Raw genomic sequence first — 15,362 nt, forward strand, 5'->3', positions numbered from 1 at the left:
ACAGCTTGGATGAATTTCCAGAGCACTATGGTATTGAAAAAAGCCAATCCCAAAAGGTTGCATACTGTATTATTCTACTTCCGTAGTTCATTAGTCTGTGCTCACACTGCCAAAAAGAAAACTACCCAAGACTGGGTAATTACAAAGGAAAGAGGTTTAGTCAACTCACAGTTCCTCAGGCTTAACAGGAAACGTAGCTAAGGGGCCTCAGGAAACTTACAATCATAGCAGAAGGTGAAGGGGAAGCAACTACCTTCTTCACAAGGCCTCAGGAAGGAGGAGCAGGGGAAATGCCAGACGCTTACAAAACCATCAGATCTTGTGGGAAGTCACTCACTATTACGAGAACAGCACAGGGGAAACTGCCCCTGTGATTCAATTACCTCCCATCCTCCACACGTGGGGATTATGGAGATTACAATTCAAGATGAGATCTGGGGCTCATGCCTGTAATCCCAGTACTTTGAGAGGCCAAAGATGGGCTGATCACTTGAGGTCAAGAGTTCAACTTGGTGGCCAACTTGGTGAAATCCCATCTCTACTAAAAAATACAAAAAAATTAGTGAAGCATGGGTCAGGTGAGGTGACTCACACCTGCAATCCCAGCACTTTGGGAGGCTGAGGTGGGTGGATCACCTGAGGTCGGGAGTGCGAGACCAGCCTGACCAACATAGAGAAACCCCATCTCTACTAAAAATACAAAATTACCTGGGAGTGGTGGCACATGCCTGTAATCCCAGCTACTCAGGAGGCTGAGGCAGGAGAATCGCTTGAACCCAGGAGGCAGAGGTTGTGGTAAGCCAAGATCTCACCACTGCACTCCAACCTGGGCAATAAAAGTGAAACTCCATCTCAAAAAAGAAGAAAAAAATTAGCCAAGCGTGGTGGCACATGCACCTGTAATTCCAGCTTCTTGGGAGGCTGAGGTGAGAGAATCGCTTGAACCTGGGAGGCAGAGTTTGCAATGAGCTGAGATCGCACCACTGCACTCCAGCCTGGGCATCACAGGGTGAGATTCTGTCTTGCAAAAAAAAAAGAGAGATTTGGGTGGGCACATAGCCAAACCATATGATGAGATTTGGGTAGGGACACAGTCAAACCAACATTCTTGAAAATGACAAAATTATTGAAATGGTTAATAGAGTAGTGCTGGGGATGAAGTAGGGGCCAGGAGGGAAGTGGCTGTGGTAATAGAAGGATCACATGAGTGATCCATGGTGATATCATTTGAATCTATGTCCCTGCCAAATCTCACATTGAAATGTAATCGTCAGTGGTGGTGGGGCCTGGTGGGAGGGGCCTGAGTCATGCAGGTGGATCTCTCATGGCTTGGTGCTGTCCTCGTGACAGTGAGTTCTCCTGAGATGAGGTTGAGTCGCACCTCCCCCGGGGCCTGCAGAACTGCGAGCAGTTCTTTTGTTATACATTACCTGTCTCAGGTATGTCTTTTCTTTTCTTTTTTCTTTTTTCTTTTTTTTTTTTTTTGAGACAGTATCTCGCCCTGTCACCCAGGCTGGAATTCAGTGGCACAGTCATGGCTCACTGCAACCTCCACCTCCCGGGTTCAAACGATCCTCCTGCCTCAGCTTCCTGAGTAGATGGGATCACAGGAGTGTGCCACCACATCTAGCTAATTTTTTTGTATCTTTTGTAGAGACAGGATCTCTCCCCATTACCCAGGCTGGTCTTGAACCCCTGGGTTTAAGCAATCGGTTCGCCTTGGCCTTCCAAATTTCTAAGATTACAGTCACACTTGGCTCAGGTTTTTTTTTTTGTTTTTTTTTTTTTTAGATGGAGTCTCTCTCTGTCACCCAGGCTGGAGTGCAATGGCATGATCTCAGCTCACTGCAACCTCTGCCTCCCAAGTTCAAGCAATTCTCCTACCTCAGCATCCCAAGTAGCTGGGTTTACAGGCACCTGCCACCATACCTGGCTAATTTTTGTATTTTTAGTAGAAACGGGGTTTTACCATGTTGGTCAGGCTGGTCTCGAACTCCTGATCTCGTGATCCACCCGCCTCGGCCTCCCAAAGTGCTGGAATTACAGGCGTGAGCCACTGCGCCTGGCCTCACGTATTTCTTTATAGCAATAAATGTAATAAATAATAAAGTGGCCTAATACATTTGGGGTAATGAAAATGTTCAGTATCGGCAGGGCACAGTGGTTCCACCCCTGTAATCCCAGCACTTTGGGAGGCCGAGACAGGTGGATCACCTGAGGTCAGGAGTTTGAGACCAGCCTGGCCAACATGGTGAAACCCCATCTCTACTAAAAATACAAAAATTAGATGGGTGTGGTGGCGCGTGCCTGTAATCCCAACTACTCAGGAGGCTGAGACATAAGAATTGCTTGAAACCAGGAGGTGGAGATTGCAGTGAGCTGGGATCGCACTGCTGCACTCCAGCCTGGTGACAGAGCAAGACTCCGTTTCAAAAAAAAAATTTCCAGTATCTTTTCTTGGGAAATAAATTATATTGCGTAGAGCTAAGGCTGGGCATGGTGGTTTATAGCACAAAAATTTGCAATCCTACAAGGAGAGAGAGAAGGAGACAGAGATCAGATCTGAAGAGAGAGTGGTTGAAATTTTTCCAGAACTGATGAAAGACACCATATCACAACTTGAGAAGGCCAGCAGATTCCAAACACGCCTGTAATCCCAGCACATTGGGAGGGCAAGGCAGGCAGATCACACGAGACCAGCCTGGCCAACATGTGGGATTACAGGAGCCCAACAGGTGGTGGTCTCCTGTAATCCCAGCTACTCCGGAGACTGAGGCAGGAGAATTGCTTGAACCCAAGAGGTGGAGGTTGCAATGAGCCGAGATCGGGCCACTGTACTCCAGCTTGGGTGACAGAGCGAGACTCCGTCTCAAAAAAAAAAAAAAAAAAAAAAAATTAAAGCAACCACAGGAGGAAATAGAGGGTTGTTAGGCTAAGTGGTGACTTCTCAACAGCACCAGTAGAAATCACAGGAATGTAAAATGAAATATTCGATGTGCTGAATAAATAGAACTTCTAATGTAGAGTTTTATATATTTTTAAATACGTTATGTATACAGGGAAAGAAGGAATAATGTAGAATTGTATACCTTGCAAAAATAACTTTAAGAACGTACATTGCATTAGTTTGCTAAGGCTGCCATAAGATACCACAAACTGGGTGACTTAAACAAGAGAGATTTATTTTCTCACAATTTTGGAGGCTAGAAGTTCAAGATCAAGGTGTCAACAGGTTTGGTTTCTTCGGAGGCCTCTCTCCTTGGCAAATCGCTGCATTCTCTCTGGGTCCTCACATGGCCTTTCCTCTGTGCACACAGTGTCTAGTGTCTCTTCGTATACCTCAATCCCCTCTTCTTTTTTTGCTTGTTTGTTTTGAGACGGAGTCTCACTCTGTCACCCAGGCTGGAGTGCAGTGGCGCGATATCTGCTCACTGCAAGCTCTACCTCCCAGGTTCACGCCATTCTCCTGCCTCAGCCTCCAGAGTAGCTGGGACTACAGGCACCCACCACCATGCTCGGCTAATTTTTGTATTTTTAGTAGAGACAGGGTTTCACCGTGTAGCCAGGATGGTCTGGATCTCCTGATTATCCGCCTCGGCCTCCCAAAGTGCTGGGATTACAGGCATGAGCCATCATCAATCCCCTCTTCTTATAAGGACACTAGTCAGGCTGGATTAGAGTCCACCCTAACAACCTCCTTTTATTTATTTTTTATTTTTATTTTTTTGAGAAGGAGTCTCGCTCTGTCACTCAGGCTGGCTCAGTGTCACGATCTTAGCTCACTGCAATCTCCGCCTCCCGGGTTCAAATGATTCTCCTACCTCAGCCTCCCAAGTAGCTGAGACTACAGGTGTGGGCCACCATGCCCGGCCAATTTTGTATTTTTAGTAGAGACGAGTTTCACCATATTGGCTAAGCTGGTTTCGAACTCCTGACCTCATGATCTGCCCGTCTCGGCCTCCCAAAGTGCTGGGATTACAGGCGTGAGCCACCAGGCCTGGCCCAGCCTCCTTTTAAATTACCTCCTTAAAGGCCCTGTCTCCAGATGCGGTGGCTGACACCTGTAATCCCAGAACTTTAGGAGGCCAAGGCCAGTGGATCACTTGAGTCCAGGAGTTCAAGACCAGCCTGGGCAATATAGTGAGACCTTGTCTCTACAAAAATAATAATAATAATAATAATAAATAAATACAAAATAATAGTCCTATATCCAAATATAGTCACATTATAAGGTCCTAGGTGGCAGGGCTTCAACATATGAATTTGGGGAGACACAATTCAGTCCATGATATAGCAAATATTTTAAAAAATATTTTTAGGCAAATATTTTTAAAAACATGGCGGCTCACATCTTTGGTCCCAGCACTCTGGGAGGTGAGGCAGGTGGATCATGTGAGGTCACGAGTTCAAGACCAGCCTGGCCAACATGATGAAACCCCATCTCCACTAAAAATACAAAAATTAGCTGGGCGTGGTGGCAGGCATCTGTAATCCCAGCTACTCCGGAGACTGAGGCAGGAGAATCACTTGAACCCGGGAGGCGGAGGTTGCAGTGAGCAGAGATCATGCCACTGCACTCCAGCCTGGGAGAGAGAAAGAGACTCTGTCTCAAAAAAAGAAAAAAAAAAGAGAGAGAGAGAGAGAAATGACACCTGGGTGGCTACAGAGGAGTGCGCAACTGGAGCCAAATGCAATGGAAAATGAGATCATAGAGATCCCAGGGAAGGTGGGAAGAGGGGACGCATATCACCTAGGGGCCTGTAGGTCACAGTAATGTTTTGGGACTTTAGTCTGAGAATAATAGAGAATCAGAGTAAGTTTTAAGCAAGAGGAGTGACACGATCTGATTTATATTTTAGAAGTCTCATTCTGCTGCTATGCAGTAATCAACACCCAGCCACTCCTCGACACTTTCTCTCTGCCTTCCCTCTAGTCCAGCCACCATCACCTCTTGCCTTGACCTCACAGGGCCCTCAGCTTCTGCCCTCAACTCCCACTGTCTGTCCCCCCACAGGGCAGTTAGACAAATCTTGCTAGATCTTCAGTCAAAGTATTCCCCAATGCTGCTCAGACCCGCCCATCACTCCCACCTCACTCAAAGCACAACCCAGTGTCCTTACCGTGGCCCACCGGGTCCAGCATTCTCGACCACCCCCTCCCATTCTCCCTCTCAATCCACCCGAGCCACACTGGCCTCCCTGAACACCCAGTCATGGTCCAACCTCAGGGCCTTTGCACTGGCTACTCCCTCTGTCTGGGTCGCACTTCTCCACATATTGAAAAGGCTCCCTCCTCCACATCCTTGAAGACCCTTCTCAAATAGTACCTCTTTCAAAAGGCCACTCCTGACCACTACTCCCTTTTTTTTTCTCTATAGCACATAGCCCAACCTGAAAAATATACATAATACATATTATATATATAACTATTAATTTTTATATAATTATATATAAAATTTTTTTAATTATCTTTTTTTTTTGAGAGGGAGTCTCACTCTGTTGCCCAGGCTGGAGTGCAGTGGTGAGATCTTGGCTCACTGTAACTTCCACCTCCCAGTTTCAAGAGATTCTCATGCCTCAGCCTCTTGAGTAGCTGGGACTACGGGTGCACACCACCATGCCCAGCTAATTTTTGTATTTTTAGTAGAGACAGGCTTTCAACATATTAGCCAGGTTGGTCTCAAACTCCTGACTTCAGGTGATCTGCCCGCCTCAGTCTCCCAAAGTGCTGGGATTACAGGCATGAGCCACGGTGCCCAATTATACATATAATTTTATATACATTATCATATTCATATTTGATAAAATATAAACATACAAATGTATTTTATATTGTTATATTATGTATATAACTATTATATTTTATATATAACTGTATATTATATATTATTTATATATTATATATAATATATATTTACATATAAAATATATAAATATACATTTATACATTATATATGAAATATAAATATATAAAATATATAAATATAACATATAAATATATAAATATATGATACACATTTATATAGAAATATATAAATAAATATATACATTTATATATAATATAAATATTAATAAGTGCATTTATATTTTAATAAAGGTACATGTCTTAATATTGATAAATATATTTATATATAATATATAAATTTATAAAGCATAAATATATTTTTAAATTTATAGATATATAGAAAATATATGATATATAAGATATATAAATATATGACATAAATATACATATAAGATATATATGCTATAAAAATATATATTTTCATAAGTACATATATACCTTTTATATTATATATAACATATTTATATATTATAAATATATTATTAATATATTATTAATCATCAGTGTTGATATACAGTATTTTGTAAATGCAAACATATTTATGTACTATTGGCCAGGCGCGGTGGCTGACATCTGTAATCTCAGCAGTTTTCGAGGCCGAGGCAGGTGGATCACGAGGTCAGAAGATTAAGACCATCCTGGCTAACACGATGAAACCCCGTCTCTACTAAAAATACAAAAAATTAGCCAGGCATGGTGGCGGGCGCCTGTAGTCCTAGCTACTTGGAAGGCTGAGGCAGGAAAATCGCTTGAACCCGGGAGGTGGAGCTTGCAGTGAGCCGAGATCACGTCACTGCCCTCCAGCTGGGGCAACACAGCGAGACTCCGTCTCAAAAATATATATATATATAATTACTATATTAATAGTGTTAGATATTATGTATAATATATAAAAATATGAATATATAAAAATCATGATTCTAATTCTATAAGTATAGCATATATATTAACTTATATATAACTATATAAATATATATACAATATATAATTTTAACAAATATATATACTTTTTTTTTTAAGAGACAGGATCTTGCTCTGCCTGCCCAGATGGAGTGTAGTGGCACAGTCACTACCTGACATCCTGGGCTCAAGCAATCCTCCCACCTTAGCCTTCTGGGTAGCTCAAACTATAGGCATGCCTCCACATCCAGGTAATTTTTTATTTTTTTTAGAGATGGGGGTCTCACTATATTGCCCAGGCTGGCCTTAAACTCCTGGGCTCAGGGGACCCTCCTGTTTCATTCTCCCAAAGTGCTGAGATTACAAGGGTGGACCAGATCTTGATTTGAGTCCAGCCTAACTGAATCACACCCATGAGAGATGTCACCTCCAAGCCTGTTTCCTGTTCTGTGAAATGAGAATACTACAAGATACTTGACAAGGCTGTCTGGGAACTTAATGAGATGGCATAGGCAAGCACACAGTAGAGACCATGAGGACAATGATGATGATGGTGACCTCGCTGGCCCTCGGGGTCTCTCTCCCCCTGGTCTTCATCTCCCCTGTCTTGGTCCCCGCATGAGCGGGTCCCTCGGTCTCTCTGGGAGTCACTGTGGCCCATTTATGTGTTTCTCCCCACACTTTATCGGGGTTTCTAACTCTTGCCCCTCCCCACACATCTCTGGACCTCCAGCAAGAGCTATTTTCTGCCAGGCATCAGACGGAGACGGAAACTCACAAATAAACAGAGCACCTTGGCGTCAGGTTAGCAGACAGTGGTCGTGGCCTTGGGGTGGGGGCGGAGGTTAGGGCGTAGTAAACACCGGGGCTGTTGAATTTCTAGTCAGTATCATCTCCCGTTCCCTTAACTCATAGCAGCAACCACACCAGGGTAAGAGAGCTTGTCTGAAGAAGGATAAGCGATATCTTTCAATCAACTCATCCAATAAAATTGGAGTGGGGGGGTGGAAAGCAGCCGTGGCCCAAATAACAGAATCCTAGAAGAAAACAATTAGGGTGAAAATAATAAGGGGGAAAAAAAAACCACTCCCAAGCCAGCAGTATCTGGGATTCTCCAAACAATAGGTGCAATTGTTAAGGGGAGTCATGGAGCCTCGGATCGGCCTCTCCTTACATCATTCTCAGACACCCTGCAGATGTCACAGCTGTAACCACTGTCACTGGGTTACTGGGTCCAGGCCCTGCACAAACAGGGAACTCACACCTCCCGCGAGGAAGGTCAAGGCTGTGACTTGCAGAAAGCACTCAGCACAGGAACCCCCGTGCTCATCATGGTGCCTTCCCGGGAGCCTTGTTCTTCCATTCTGCAGACCACAGTCTCTTCTGCTCTCGAGTACCTGTCTGTCGATGGCTGACAGGTCTCATGTGCTCTGTGTCTGAATAGCTACCTGGCTCAAATACACCCATCCTTCCTGGCTTCCCACCTTCATCTGTCTCTACACCTGCAAGACCCCCAGGGTCTGATGCTTTCCCTTGGGGTCTTAGGCAGGCTCTTGGCTCACAGCGGGCTTGCCTGCTCCTTCACAGAGGGTGGGAGGATGTCTGAGGTCGAGGACAAGCAGTCTTGGGTTTCAGATCCAGAGTAACACTTTTTTAAACATTATTTTTATTTTTAATTTATTTTTTTGAGACAGAGTCTTGCTCTGTCACCCAGGTTGGAGTCCAGTGGTGCGATCTGGGCTCACTGCAACCTCCACCTCCTGGGTTCAAGCGATTCTCTTGCCTCACTCTCCCAAGTACCTTGGATTACAGGCACATGCCACTGTGCCTGGATAATTATTGTATTTTTAGTAGAGACCGGATTTCACCATGTTGGCCAGGCTGGTCTCTTAACTCTTGGCCACAAGTGATCTGCCTGTCTGGGCCTCCCAAAGTGCTGGGATTACAGGTGTGAGCCACCAAGCAGCCCAGACTAACACTTACTGTCCATATGACTTTGGACAAGTTCCTGAGCCCCTCTAAGTCTCCTTTTGCTTGTCTGTAAAACAGGACTATTAACAGACCCTGTTTGACGGGATCTGGGAGGATTTAGAGGTGACACAGGTCGGGCCCTGAGCAAGGTGCCAGCCTAAAGATGCTCAGTAATGAGTCTGCCTATGATTATTGCCTCAATTGTGTCTTCATTATCATCATTATCATAGACGATCTTTTTTTTTTTTTTTTTTTTTTTTTTTTTGAGATGAGGTCTCACTCCCTCACCCAGGCTGGAGTTCAGTGTCACCAACAGAGTTCACTGAAGTCTCTCAGCCTCCTAGTTTCAAGCAATCCTCCTGCCTCAGCCTCCTGAGTAGCTGGGACTGCAGGCATGCATCACCAGTTAACTTTTTTGTACTTTTTGTAGACACTAGGTCTTACTATGCTGCCCAGGCTGGTTTCAACCTTCTGGGCTCAAGTGACCCTCCTGCCTCAGCCTCCCAAAGTGCTGGGGTCTCACAGCCATGGGAATTTGGTACAATGGATGGGGCCAAGAAAGGACCCCCAACAATATAGATAACATTTTGAAATGCCTCTTTAGGACTTTGAACATTAAACTCATAGGTAATATAGCCTGCCAACATACAAATTTTATTTTATTTTATTATTTTCTTTTCCTGAGACGGAGTCTTGCTCTGTCGCCCAGGCTGGAGTGCAGTGGTGCTATCTCAGCTCACTGCAACCTCCACCTCCTGAGTTCAAGCAGTTCTCCTGCCTCAGCCTCCCAAGTAGCTGGAATTACAGATGCATGCCACCACGCCCGGCTAATTTTTGTATTTTTAGTAGAAACAGGGTTTTGCCATGTTGGCCACGCTGGTCTGGAACTCCTGACCTCAAGTGATCCACCTGCCTCGGCCTCCCAGAGTGCTGGGATTACAAGCGTGAGCCACTGCGCCCAGCCACAAATTTTATTTTCAAAAATGCATATCGTGTCCTAGCTAAAATATAAAAGGAAAATAAAAAGATAGTAATTTATAATAAAATAATGTTTATTTAAGTATATGAATGCTCAGGTATGGACGCTCCAAAAATCATCTGAGCGGGGCAGACACTAGCCTCTCTGTGTAAATTCACCATGAATGAGATACAAACAAATGGTATGTTGTTTGGGGACAGATACCACAAGCAGCATTGCCTTGAGTGTTGTGGCTTCTAGAATTGGTGAATAACTGAATAAAGTTCTCAGAAAAACCAAGAGCTTGAAGACCAGAATGAACACAGTGGTTGCATTCCAGGAAAAATGAGTGTTATCTTAAAATATCGCAAAAATCACCTAGTGCTTATATATAAAACATAGCTAGGCTCTGAATTCGGATAATTATAAATGGGTTTTTCTACCTAGATGAGTGTTCAGTGGGACACTGGAAAGTTAAGTGGGGCCCAGAACAGGTCTTGGTGGCACGAACTGCTGAGATATCTCCCATCCCTGGTCCCCATCCGCTAAATCCAGCCACACCCCCAGTCACTGTGACACACTCAAAACACCCTCACCAATTCCAAAACATACCCTAAGGGAGATTTGCAGAGTCTGAGGGTGTCCAGCCCCTGCAAACCATGCTGGCTTCATCTTGGAACCTTCACTCCATTCTAGCCACTCCAGCCCCCTTGCTATTCCCACATTTCAGGATGTCTTTTTTTTTTTTTTTTTTGAGATGGAGTCTTACTCTGCCACGCTGGCTGGAGTGCAGTGGCCCTAACTCGACTCACTGCAACCTCCGCCTTCTGGCTTCAGGTAATTCTCCTGCCTCAGCCTCCCAAGTAGCTGGGACTACAGGCACCCACCACCGTGCCCAGCTAATTTTATGTTATTTTATTATGTAATTTTTTTTTTTCGAGACGGAGTCTTGCTCTTGTCACCCAGGCTGGAGTGCAATGGCACAATCTCAGCTCACTGCAACCTCCGCCTCCCAGGTTCAAGTGATTCTCTTGCCTCAGCCTCCTGAGTAGCTGGGATTACAGCTACTAAGCCGCCACCACGCCAGCTAATTTTTGTATTTTTAGTAAAGATGGAGTTTCCCCATATTGCCCAGGCTGATCTCAACCTCCTGACCTTGTGATCCGCCCACCTCAGCCTTCCAAAGTGCTGGGATTACAGACTTGAGCCACTGTGCCCGGCCTGCTAATTTTTGTATTTTTAGTAGAGATAGGGATTTCACCATCTTGGCCAGGTTGGTCTCGAACTCCTGACCTCAGGTGACCCACCCACCTCGGCCTCTCAAAGTGCTGGGATTACAGGCATGAGCCACCGTGCCCAGCCACAGTTTCCATATCTTGTGTTCCTCTTCCTGGAAGATTCTTCTTAGTGGTCTCAGCTTCCAAGTCCCATCCCTGAGCCAGCCACTCTCAGAACGCCCGGTTCACAGGTCAGCAGGTCTTTACAGTCTAGTGTTTTCTCATTTACCGGTTGCTCTCCTGACCTTGTTCATGAAGCAGGCATAAGGTAGCCTTGGTCACTGCTGAATTTCCAGCACCCAACATGGAGCCTCAATAACTATGTGTTGAATATCAAGGTGGTCCGTGAAGACCGTGGGTGGAAGAAGAACCCTGTAGGTGCAGTGGGTGGGAGACAAGGCTTTTGCTGGTTCCAAAGGCCGGGAAGGATTTAAGACAATGAATAGGGCCAAGAGAGGGTTTTGTTTGTTTGTTTGTTTGTTTAAGAGACAGGGTTGTCCAGGTGCAGTGGCTCATGCCCGTAATCCCAGCACTTTGGGAGGCCGAGGCAGGTGGATCACCTGAGGTCAGGAGTTCCAGACCAGCCTGGCCAACATGTCAAAATCCCGTCTCTACTAATACAAAAAATTAAACAGGTGTGGTGGTGTGCACCTGTAATCCCAGCTACTCGTGAGGCTGGGACAGGAGAATCACTTGAACCCAGGAGGCGGAGATTGCAGTGAGCCGAGATTGTGCCACTGCACTCCAGCCTGGGTGACAGAGCAAGACTCCATCTCCAAAACAAAAAAAGAGACAGGGTCCACTCTGTAGCCCAGGCTGGAGTGCAATGGCACAATCATGGCTCACTGAAGCCTCAACCTCCTGGGCTCAAGTGATCCTCCTGCCTCAGCCTCCTCACTAGCTGGGATTACAGGCACATGTCACCATGCCCAGCTGATTTTTTATTATGTGTAGAGACAGGGTCTCACTATGTTACCCAGGCTGGTCTCAAACTCCTGGCTTCAAGTGATTCTCTAGCCTCAGCCTCCCAAAGTATTAGGATTACAGGCGTGAGCCAGCATGCCCAGCCCAAGAGGGGGCATTCTAAGTGAAATCGTCTCATGCCAAGGTCCTCTGCCACTTCTAACCTCAATTCCCAGTTCCCAGAGTGAGTATGAAACCCGACTCTGCCATTTCCCTGCTGTGTGACCTTGGATACATTCCTTAACCTCTCCAAGCTTCATATCTTTCTCTGTAAAATGAAGATAATAGTCCTGGCGCAGTGGTTCACGCCTGTAATCCCATCGCTTTGGGAGGCAGAGACAGGTGGATCACCTGAGGTCAGGAGTTCCAGACCATCCTGGCCAATATAGTGAAACCCTGTCTCTACTAAAAATACAAAAAAATTAGCCGGGCGTGGTGGTGGGCGCCTGTAATCCCAGCTACTCAGGAGGCTGAGGCAGGAGAATCGCTTGAACCCAGGAGGCGGAAGTTGCAGTGAGCAGAGATCGCGCCATTGCACTCCAGCCTGGGCGACATAGCGAGACTCTGTCTCAAGTAAATAAATAAAATAAATCAGGTCATGTTGTTATTATTATTTTTGTCTGTTTATTTTTGTAGAGACAAGGTCTCGCTATTTTTCCCACGCTGGTCTAGAGGTCCTGGGCTCAAGCGATCCTCCTGCCTCGGCCTCCCAAAGTGCCCGGAGTGCAGGTGTGAGGCACTGTGCCCAGCCTGGTTGCTATGATGATCAGGAATAACTCTGAAGTCTACGAAGGGTGTAGCCCCTGCAGCCTAGGGGTGGGAGATATTTGCAGACATGGGCTTTCTTTGAACAGATAGGGAAACTGAGGCACAGAGAGTGGAAGTGTCTTCCCAGAGGACACAGAGCACCTTGGCAGCAGAGCAGGGACCAGAGACCAGGGGAATGATCTCCTTCCAGATCTCTGTGAAGAACTAAAGTCAGATGGGGGTTATGGGCAGGGAGTGGGCCCTTTAAATCCTAAGCTCCACCTTTGCTTAGAAGAGTCTCTGGGCATTATAAAAGGGGGTGCAGCTCTCTCCTGCTCTGGGAAACGCCTGCTGCCCTTGCCCACGGGCCCCCAGCCGCAGCCCCTCTCCAGTGGCCCACCACCCCTGTTGTGGTGCCATGCAGCTGCCACCCTTTGACATGTGGAAGGACTATTTCAACCTGAGCCAGGTGGTGTGGGCGCTGATTGCGAATCGGGGGCAAAGGCTGGAGACCCAAGAGATTGAGGAGCCAAGTCCTGGGCCCCGGTTGGGGCAGGATCAGGGGCTGGGAGGGCCGGGGGCCAACGGGGGCCTGGGCACCCTGTGCAACTTCTGCAAGCACAACGGGGAGTCCCGCCACGTCTACTCCTCACACCAGCTGAAGACACCGGACGGCGTGGTGGTGTGTCCCATCCTGAGGCACTACGTGTGTCCCGTGTGCGGTGCCACCGGTGACCAGGCCCACACACTCAAGTACTGCCCGCTCAACGGTGGCCAGCAGTCCCTCTACCGCCGCAGCGGGCGCAACTCGGCCGGACGCAGGGTCAAGCGCTGAGGACCGTGAGATGTCCACCACCCGCACCCCTGACCCTCCTGGTCTGTCCCACCCAAGTCCCTAAACTCTCTCCTCCAGTCACCCAGCCCTTTGGAATTTCTGGCCCCCAGAACTCCACCCTGGCTGGATCCTGAAACAGTGGAGACTCCTGGGAGCCAGGCCAGCCCCGCCCCCTTGGACCTGTCAGCCCTCGGAGCTCTGGCCTGTGGGCGTCCGAGGGTCCTTGGTGCGTGGGAACCCTTCCTGCATGGTCTTGTAGCGCCCTCTGGGCCCCGGTTCATGGATCTTTTGTCCTCGTGGGGCCTGCTGGTGACAGGAGCCCTGCCCCTTCAACTTCTCCGTTCCTTGTGGAGTTCTTGGATTTTTGAACCTCCAAGATTCCACTGTGTTGTCCCAAGCCAGCCCTTAGGAGACACTGAACAAGGCTGGCTGAGACGTGCCAACCTGAGAACTTCAAGATGGGATGTCCACTTAACACCAGCCTTCTCCACCTTCACCCTCCTGTAGAACCACGGTGTCATCGTGGACCACACCGGTTCATTCCTTCCCTGACCTCAGCACCCATCCGTCAGGAGCCGAGTGGGACGCTGGAGAGCACCGTGTCACTGGAGGGCACGGTGTCTTCACAGGTTCACTTGCGGATGGAGAGTCATGGGGTGAGCTGACACCTTTCAATGCCCCCTGGTTATTCTTCCCCTTGTTCAGCCCATTCCACTGGGCATGTGCCCCCATCCCCAAATCACCGATGGGTCCTTTTCCCCAGCAAGAAGCACATCTTTCCACCACCTCCCATCCGACCCCCAAAATCGTGATAGTTGACTAAAGGACATTTTTTTTTCCCTCCTGTATTTTTCATCCTCCAACTTTTAAGTCGAGGAACCGCCGATAAGAGAGGGGTTTGAGTACCCGGATGGGAAAGGCAGCGGCCCAGCTTTTATTTTAGGGGCAAAGAAAAGAAGGACCCCAGTCAGATTTTAAGTTGTTCAGTTTTTGGCACAGGGCTGGGACCCTGAGTATTGAGCTCTGGTGAATAAAAAGGTTTTTCAGTCGTCTTTGAAATGGCTGTATCTGTTTCCGTCTTTGGTTTGTTTGTGAGACAAGGTATCGCTCTGTCGCCCAGGCTGGAGTGCAGTGGTGCGATCTCGGCTCACTGCCCGGGTTCAAGTGATTATCCTCCCTCAGCCTCTACAGTAGCTGGGACTACAGGTGCGCCCCACCACGCCTGGCTAACTTTTTTTTTTTTTTTTTTTTTTTTTTTGATACGGAGTTTTGCTCTTGTCACCCAGGCTGGAATGCAATGACGCAATCTCGGCTCACTACAACTTCCGCCTCTCCGGTTCAAGCGATTCTCCTGCTTCAGCCTCCCCTGAAGCTGACATGCATCACCACGCCCGGCCATTTTTGTATTTTTAGTAGAGACGGGGTGACCGAGTAGCCGGGACTACAGGTGCGCACCACCACACCCGGGTAATTTTTATTTTTGGTTTCTGTTTTTTCTTTATTGAGACGGAGTTTCGTTCTTGTTGCCCAGGCTGGAGTGCCAATGGTGCAGTCTCGGCTCACTGCACCCTCCAGTTCCCGGGTTCAAGCGATTCTTCTGCCTCAGCTTCCCAAGTAGTTGGGATCACAGGTGCCCACCACCACGCCCGGATTTTTTTTTTTTTTTTTTGTATTGTTAGTAGAGACGGGGTTTCACCATTTTGGCCAGGCTGGACTCGAACTCCTGACCTCAGGTGATCCACCCACCTTGGTCTCTTAAAAGTGCTGGGATTGCAAGCGTGAGCCGCTGCACCGGGCCTTTTTTGTTTGTTTGTTTGTGATGGAGTCTCACTCTGTCGCCCAGGCTGGAGTGCCGTGGCCCAGTATA

The 15,362-nt window shown here is 47.3% G+C and overlaps 1 protein-coding gene across 1 annotated transcript; it reads left to right on the forward strand.

Annotated features, from left to right (window-relative positions):
* The first annotated feature begins 12,999 nt into the window (after positions 1 to 12,999).
* NANOS2 (nanos C2HC-type zinc finger 2) lies at positions 13,000 to 14,621 on the forward strand. Its single transcript, XM_007997269.3, has one exon. The coding sequence runs from the start codon at positions 13,079 to 13,081 to the stop codon at positions 13,493 to 13,495; it is 417 nt and encodes a 138-aa protein (XP_007995460.1). The 5' UTR covers positions 13,000 to 13,078; the 3' UTR covers positions 13,496 to 14,621.
* Positions 14,622 to 15,362: the final 741 nt, after the last annotated feature.

Source organism: Chlorocebus sabaeus, chromosome 6, assembly GCF_047675955.1.
Source record: "Chlorocebus sabaeus isolate Y175 chromosome 6, mChlSab1.0.hap1, whole genome shotgun sequence".
NCBI lineage: Eukaryota > Metazoa > Chordata > Mammalia > Primates > Cercopithecidae > Chlorocebus > Chlorocebus sabaeus.

What these genes read in the sequence shown, in the direction of transcription:
- NANOS2 (XM_007997269.3), top strand. Translation starts at nt 13,079, where the DNA reads ATGCAGCTGCCACCCTTTGACATGTGGAAGGACTATTTCAACCTGAGC.